The sequence below is a fragment of the Amphimedon queenslandica genome, unplaced genomic scaffold, assembly GCF_000090795.2.
Source record: "Amphimedon queenslandica unplaced genomic scaffold, v1.1 AMPQUscaffold_11910, whole genome shotgun sequence".
Taxonomy (NCBI): Eukaryota; Metazoa; Porifera; class Demospongiae; order Haplosclerida; family Niphatidae; genus Amphimedon; species Amphimedon queenslandica.
This window is the reverse complement of record NW_003547851.1, coordinates 1-8145: the sequence shown is the minus strand read 5'-3', so window position 1 is coordinate 8145 and position 8145 is coordinate 1. Positions and strand designations below refer to the sequence as shown.

At 32.5% G+C, this 8145-nt stretch overlaps 3 protein-coding genes across 3 annotated transcripts; all 3 read right to left on the bottom strand.

Moving 5' to 3' along the window:
- Positions 1 to 120: 120 nt before the first annotated feature.
- On the bottom strand, positions 121 to 2119 carry LOC109588718 (uncharacterized). Its single transcript, XM_020004836.1, has 6 exons — positions 1872 to 2119; positions 1487 to 1822; positions 1030 to 1296; positions 878 to 978; positions 630 to 828; positions 121 to 579 (listed from the first exon to the last, which is right to left on the bottom strand). The coding sequence occupies exons 1-6, from the start codon at positions 1936 to 1938 to the stop codon at positions 440 to 442; spliced, it is 1110 nt and encodes a 369-aa protein (XP_019860395.1). The 5' UTR covers positions 1939 to 2119; the 3' UTR covers positions 121 to 439.
- Positions 2120 to 2671: 552 nt separating this feature from the next.
- Positions 2672 to 5025, bottom strand: LOC109588717 (uncharacterized). The gene is made up of 7 exons (XM_020004835.1): positions 4436 to 5025; positions 4048 to 4383; positions 3591 to 3860; positions 3431 to 3540; positions 3286 to 3381; positions 2966 to 3068; positions 2672 to 2911 (listed from the first exon to the last, which is right to left on the bottom strand). Exons 1-7 carry the CDS (start codon positions 4500 to 4502, stop codon positions 2766 to 2768), a joined length of 1128 nt encoding a protein of 375 aa, XP_019860394.1. The 5' UTR covers positions 4503 to 5025; the 3' UTR covers positions 2672 to 2765.
- A 148-nt stretch (positions 5026 to 5173) lies between these two features.
- Positions 5174 to 7257, bottom strand: LOC109588719 (uncharacterized). The gene is made up of 7 exons (XM_020004837.1): positions 6870 to 7257; positions 6477 to 6812; positions 6141 to 6407; positions 5981 to 6090; positions 5836 to 5931; positions 5529 to 5631; positions 5174 to 5474 (listed from the first exon to the last, which is right to left on the bottom strand). Exons 1-7 carry the CDS (start codon positions 6934 to 6936, stop codon positions 5347 to 5349), a joined length of 1107 nt encoding a protein of 368 aa, XP_019860396.1. The 5' UTR covers positions 6937 to 7257; the 3' UTR covers positions 5174 to 5346.
- Positions 7258 to 8145: the final 888 nt, after the last annotated feature.

The following is an 8145-nucleotide window of genomic DNA, read 5'->3' as shown; positions in this document are numbered from 1 at the left end:
ATTGCTGTACTTATTATAAAACTGGTAGTTTGAATTATCAAATTCCTTATAAGAGCAAAAAAGAGCAGAAGGAAGAAGTAAACAAGTTAATTTACTATTTACAATAACTGATGAAGAATCCAATGTTTATAAGAGGATCACATGTTACTTTGCTACACAATAGTCCTATTATATGACTCGAATAACTCTTGCTCCTCTGCTCCTGAGCTTAGCCACTTTCATTCTCTATTGTCAATTCATGCATAGATGTCTATGTGTCAATCCACCCAATTACACTACATATGAGTTATTGTGACACCCTCCAATTATTTTTATTCTAACAAAAAGGAATTTTGCTTATTAATTCACATAATTTACACAGCCATTGTTTGCTATCAATTTGTTTCCTTATCTTTGAACCTCCTTTTTTGTATCCTATTCTGCATTATTTTGATTATGACTATATAATTATGGCTATTATTGAGGCCACTCCTATAACGAGTCCTACAATCAATCCTATATTGCTCCTTAGTTTATCATCACCATTATCACCACCATTTCCTGGTGATTGACATTGATATTCAGTAGTTGTATCATTACCTGTATACATTAAATACTCAATTATATAAACTATTACACATACAACATACTTATTGGCTCTCCTGTGCTGAAATAATTCATTGGTGTGACTGTAAAGCAATAGGCCTCATTGTATTTAAATCCTGATCCAGTCCATACTGTTTCACCATACTCTATTATTTCATATGTTATTGGTATATTTCCAGTAATGGAATTGTATGATATGTTGTGGTACTGGCTTGGATGCTTCAAACCTGTATCTGGTGATTCCTATAAATTGCTGAAATACATGCATAATAAATCATTAATTGTATCTCACCAGTATTATATTCAGTGTAACATTAGCACAGCAACTATTATTCTTACAAGGATCAGTAGTATTAGTTGTATTTATATGGACACTTGTCACTTTAACAGGAGCTACAAATGAAAAGTAGGTAGATCTACATGTTATTGTGCTTATATCCTTACCAAGTGTGAATGATCTACTGATGTTACTTTGCTGTCCATTCCACCCTCTAACAGTATATGTATAGGTTTCTGCTATGTTTAGTTTATTAAAGTTTATAAATATGACTGTGTTACTAGTATTATATATCAATACACCGGTTGATGTACCATTAAGAGTTACGTTATACTCAGTAGAATTACAATTATTTTCAGTGTCCTCCCATTGTAAAATAACGCCTGTTATTGTAAATGTTGTTGTTATGTTTGTTGGAGCTTTTGCATAATATCCTATTGTTAATATACAAAACATTGAAGAAAGTAATATTTGTTTACTCTTTTTTTACTTTCAAAACATGTGTACATGCATTTACATGAGTCTTAGATTTATTGCAGTTTTGTTGTCCCTGAATTGTTATTTTACATTGTATATATTTAGGCTTTAACAAAATGCAATTGCTTATTGTATGTGCACACTAACCTGAATCAGTAACTGTTGTGTTCATCTTATCAATCTCATTTCCATTTGCACATTCAATGAGTACACTCTCAGAGTGATTAAGATTAAAGGTCAGTATTGAAGTGTTCAGACCCGTATAAGTCGTATTGAACGTGAAGTTATAACCATAATATCCTTCAGGCTTAGTTCTGTTTTTAAAAAATGAAACTACTGGGATTGGGTTCCATTTTAAAGGTTCTACTGGGCTGTAACTTATGAACCATTCTAAAGTACCAGTATTTGTTGTGCACCTGCATTCTATTCTATCCCCTGCACATACTGGCCCATCAGTGCACTGAAAGTTAGTGATAACACCATCTGTATAAAATAAGTAGTGTGTAGATATTAAATAGTTTTAATGGCTTACCTGCCAATCCAGAGTAGAGTAGGATAAGCTCTACTCCTAATAGTAATGCAACAGTATTGAGTAGCATAACTGGATGAAACAATTCCTGTAACTAAGAATGCTATGAGGATGTACAATCTCCAGTGGACCAACTCATGCAGCTGCTTTGTCTTCTTCGCGCAATCAATTTGCCCAACCAGCAATCTCTCTAATTTCTTATCAGAATGTTTTTCACTCCCTCAATGTACAAAAATGTCACTATTTATACCAACAAACAGGTATAAATAATAATTACATCACAAATAGTAATGCATGAATAATTTTAGCATACACAAAAACATTCAAGAGGCTGAGGCAAGCCTCCAGCCGCATTAATGCAGTGAAATTCAATCACATCACCAGAGCCTTACTGCACAAAGTAGTATGGAGTTATGATAACAGAACAAAGGCTTTCAACGTTCCAAATCACTACATATTCACAGCATATTCTGGTTTATTTATTCATTTATATATGACAAAACATAAAATGTCACATGCTGTAGAATTTGAATTAAAGTGTTTTTGGTATAGCACATAGCAGTTGCATTGTTAATCCAATCAATTAAAAATAATGTGCATTTACGATGATTTTTTGTAATAGCAATCTGTCTATATGTGCTGTATAATTGGTGAAGAAAGTGTATTGAAAATAATCATAAGTTGACAGTGTCATTTTAATTAAAATTTTGTATAATGATAGTGCATTGTTGTATAAGTAATATTTCAATTTATTTTTACCATAAATTATGAATATATATCATTTGTAAGACATTCACCTTTTGCAATTCTTTTTTTACACATGATGTACTCTTAGTACATAATAAATTTAAAAATTACTTAAATAAAATAATATTATTTATCTGTATTTGTATATAGCTAATATATGGTAGCTACTAAAAATAGTGTAACTATGATAGCTATGGCTCCAATGATAATTCCGGCCACTGCTCCTGCACTTAAGCCACCATTTCCATTATTTTCTGATGGTGGACATTGATATTCATCAATCGTTATGTTAACATCTGTACATATAAAATACCCTACTCAATATATAAACTATTACTCATATAACGTACTTTTTGGCTCTCCTGTGCTGAAATTATTCATTGGTGTAACTGTAAGGCAATAGGCCTCATTGTATTTTAGTACTACTCCAGGCATTAACACTGTTGCACGAAACTATAAAAGGTACCATTTGATGGATTACTAAATTCATCATTATAAAAAAAATATCAACTTGTGGGTGTTCTCATAAAGTGCAATAATTTATAATATGCAATAATTTTTTTTATCAACGGAGCACAGGAAGTTGGAATTTTCTCACTATAAAGACGAATTTCATTATCCGCCATAAGATACCTTTTGTCAATTACAGTCACATATTATAATCAGTTACTTTATATGTTACTGCCATATTTTCGGTAATGGAATGGTATGATATGCTGTAGTTCTGGATTGGATACTTCAAACTTGTATCTGATTCTGATAATTCCTGTGAATTGTCAAAAAACATGTGTAATGAATTATTAATTGTATCTCACCAGTATTATATTCAGTGTAACATTAGCACAGCAACTATTATTCTTACAAGGATCAGTATTAATAGCTTCAGTTACATTTATTATAACGACATCTGTCACATTAATAGGACCTACAAATCAAAAATAGGTACATGATATTGATTCATGCATATATCCTTACCAAGTGTGAATGGGTTACTGATGTTACTTTGCTGTCCATTCCACCCTCTAACAGTGTATGTATAGACTTCTGTTATGTTTAGTTCACTTGAGTTTATAAATATGGTTGTCTTGTTAGTATTATGATAGGTCAATTCACTGGTCATTGTAGCATTAAGTGTCACTTGATACACAGTAGAAGTACAGTTATTCCCAGTGTCCTCCCATTCTAAAGTAATTCGACTTGGATTGAAGGTTGTTGTTAAGTTTGTCGGTGCTTTTGCATAATAACCTATTATTGATGTACAAAACATTGAAAAGGGTAACATATTCAGTTGTTCTTTTTTACTTTCAAAACAACTTGTGTACATGCATTTACATGACTCTTGTGGGATTATTGCAGGGTCATTGTACCTTGATTGCCATTTTTACATTGTAATATAACAAAATGCAATTGCTTATTGGATGTGTACACTAACCTAAATCAGTAACTGTTGTGTTCATTTTATGAATCACTTCTCCATTTGCACATTCAATGAGTACACTCTCAGAGTGATTAAGATTAAAGGTCAGTATTGAAGTGTTCAGACCTGTATAAGTTGTATTAAATGTGAAATTATAACCATAATATCCTTCAGACTCAGTTTTGTTTCTAAAAAACGAAACTACTGGGATTAGGTTCCACTTTAAAGGTTCTACTAGGCTGTAACTTATGAACCATTCTAAAGTGCCAGTATCTGTTGTGCACCTGCATTCTATGCTATCCCCTGCACATACTGGCCCATCAGTACACTGAAAGTTAGTGATAACACCATCTGTATAAAATAAGTAGTGTGTAGATATTAAATAGTCTTAATAACAGCTTACCTGCCAATCCAGAGTAGAGCAGAATAAGTTCCACTCCTAATAGTAATGCAACAGTATTGAGTAGCATAACTGGATAAAAAAATTGCTGTAACTAAGAATGCTGTGAAGATGTACAATCTCCAGTGGACCAACTCATGCAGCTGCTTTGTCTTCTTCACGCAATCAATTTGCCCAACCAGCAATCTCTCTAATTTCTTATCAGAATGTTTTTCACTCCCTCAATGTACAAAAATGTCACTATTTATACCAACAAACAGGTATGAATAATAATTACATCACAAATAGTAATGCATGAATAATTTTAGCATACACAAAAACATTCAAGAGGCTGAGGCAAGCCTCCAGCCGCATTAATGCAGTGAAATTCAATCACATCACCAGAGCCTTACTGCACAAAGTAGTATGGAGTTATGATAACAGAACAAAGGCTGTCAACATTCCAAATCACTAAATATTCACAGCATATTCCGGTTTATTTATTCATTTATATATGACAAAACATGAAATGTCACAAGCTGTGGAATTTGGATTAAAGTTTTTTGGTATAGCACACAGCAGTTGCATTGTTAATCCAATCAATTAAAAATAATGTGCATTTATGATGATTTTTTGTAATAGCAATCTGTCTATATGTGCTGTATAATTGGTGAAGAAAGTGCATTGAAAATAATCATAAGTTGACAGTGTCATTTTAATTAAAATTTTGTATAATGATAGTGCATTGTTGTATAAGTAATATTTCAATTTATTTTTACTATAAATTATGAATATATATCACTTGTAAGACATTCACCTTTAGCAATTCATTTTTTACATATAATGTACTCTTAGTACATAATAAATTTAAAAATTACTTAAATAAAACAATGTTATTTATCTGTACTTGTATATAGCTAATATAATGGTAGCTACTAAAATAGTGTAACTATGATAGCTATGGCTCCAATGACAATTCCGGCCACTGCTCCTGCACTTAAGCCACCATTTCCATTATTTTCTGATGGTGGACATTGATATTCATCAATCGTTTTGCTAAAATCTGTACATATAAAATACCCTACTCAATATATAAACTATTACTCAAACAACATACTTTTTGGCTCTCCTGTGCTGAAATTATTCATTGGTGTAACTGTAACGCAATAGGTCTTATTGTATTTTAGTTTTAATACAGGCATTAACACCGTTGTATGTGACTATAAAAGGTACCATTTGATGGATTACTAAATTCATCATAATAATGAAAAAAATATCAACTTGTGGGTGTTCTTATAAAGTGCAATAATTAATTTTTATCAATGGAGCACAGGAAGTTGGATTTTTCTCAATATAAAGACGAATTTCATTATTCGCCATAAGGTACCTTTTGTCAATTACAGTCACATATTATAATCAGTTACTTTATATGGTACTGCCATATTTTCGGTAATGGAATGGTATGATATGCTGTAGTTCTGGATTGGATACTTCAAACTTGTATCTGATTCTGATAATTCCTGTGAATTGTCGAAAAACATGTGTAATGAATTATTAATTGTATCTTACCAGTATTATATTCAGTGTAACACTAGCACAGCAACTATTATTCTTACAAGGATCAGTAGTATTAGTTTCAGTTACATTTATTATAACGACATCTGTCACATTAATAGGACCTACAAATCAAAAATAGGTACATGATATTGATCCATGCATATATCCTTACCAAGTGTGAATGGGTTACTGACGTTACTTTGCTGTCCATTCCACCCTCTAACAGTGTATGTATAGGTTTCTGTTGTGTTTAGTTCACTTGAATGTATAAGTAAAGTTGTTTTGCTAGTATTATAGGTCAATACACTGGTTGATGTTCCATTAAGAGTCACTTTGTACACAGTAGAAGTACAGTTATTCCCAGTGTCCTCCCATTGTAAAGTAACTCCACTTGCATTGAAGGTTGATGTTAAGTCTTTTGATGGCGCTGCATAATAACCTATTGATAAGAATTTCATTGTTGCAATATCAAGCATCTGAAGATTGCAATTGCTTTTTGTACACTAACCTAAATCAGTAACTGTTGTGTTCTTTGTATTACCATCATTGGAATCTGTACATTCAATGCGTACACTCTCAGAGTGATTAAGATTAAAGGTCAGTATTGAAGTGTCCGGACCTGTATAACTCGTATTATATGTGAAATTGTAACCATAACTATATATTTCCTTAAGTGTGCCATGACTAAATTTTTCTTCTGTAACCTTGTTCCATATTAAATGTTCCACTTCACTGTAACTAATGTTCCACTCTAAAGCACCAGTATCTGCTGTGCAGTTGCATTCTATTCTATCCCCTGCACATACTGGCCCATCAGTACATTGAAAGTTAGTGATAGCACAATCTGTATGAAATGAATAGTGTGTAGATCTATTATCATTAAATAGTCATAATGGCTTACCTGCCAATCCAGAGTAGAGTAGAATAAGTTCCACTCCTAATAGTAATGCAACAGTATTGAGTAGCATAACTAGATGAAACAACTACTGTAAACAAAAGTTTACGATATTCATAGGGATCACATGTCACTTGGTCCCCGCCCTGGTTTGATTGTCAACAAGTTGACAAGATTGTTACACAACTGTTTATTTTATGATAGTATATTTATAATTACAATGACACTGAGGCTTTAAGCCCAGTTCACGATTGTGTAAACCTCTGACATTGATATTATTAACATTGGTGTGCTGTAATAATTCTGTGTTACATTTAATGTCAACTTTAAACCAAGTTTTAAATTGAAATTGAATAAACATGACTTCAAATAAGATAAACTATATGAGCATACAGAGGACCTATATAAATATAGAAATAATTGAATGTTTACTTCAAAAATCAGTGAGCCATTATGAAGCTGTTAGCCTTTTTCTTGATTGCGGTTTTGTCTTTGTCAAGTTCAGGTTAGTCAGGTTTTATTTTAAGATTATTGTTCCTATTGTATCATTAGATGGTGTGACTCTGATATGTCCACAACCTCAACAATGCAATACCAGCACTTTAACAGCTACATGTCAAATATCAAGCAACGTCATAGTCTGGTCAAGGAATGGAGACCATTTGGTATCATACACATTCACCTCATCAATTGGTAGCAGCAATACCTTTGATGGCTTTATATCTACTGTGTTAGTGAGTCGCAATCCAACTACATCCACATTCACTGTCAATGTGGGCCATGATTCATTTGAAGGAATTAGTATTAGTTGTACTAATGGATTGAATGGACAAAAAAAACACTGCACAATACAAACTATAGGCAAGTGGAAATTATAAGGTTTTTGTGTCATATCTCATCATTAGATCCTCCAAGTCCTCCAGCTAATATAACAGTTACTAATATTACTGAGAGTTCTATTGGTCTTGAATGGAGTCCACCAGCTTCCCTCTCTACTGCTCCTATTACTGGCTACATTGTTAATGTGTCCTATGTAAATGGAACTAGTTTCAACTGTCCTGTCAATCAGTGTAACCTGACAACTGGTGATACTAACAAGACTCTAATATCAGGACTTAAGAATGATACTCAATACTTGCTCTCAGTCTCTGCTATTAATTGTATTGGTGAAGGTAGTTACAGTCCTGTGATACAAGTCACTACTGGTATGTGTATGTATATGTGTTTTATTGTTTTATACGGTTGCTATGTATTAATAGGTAAATCATCTGTTCATATATCA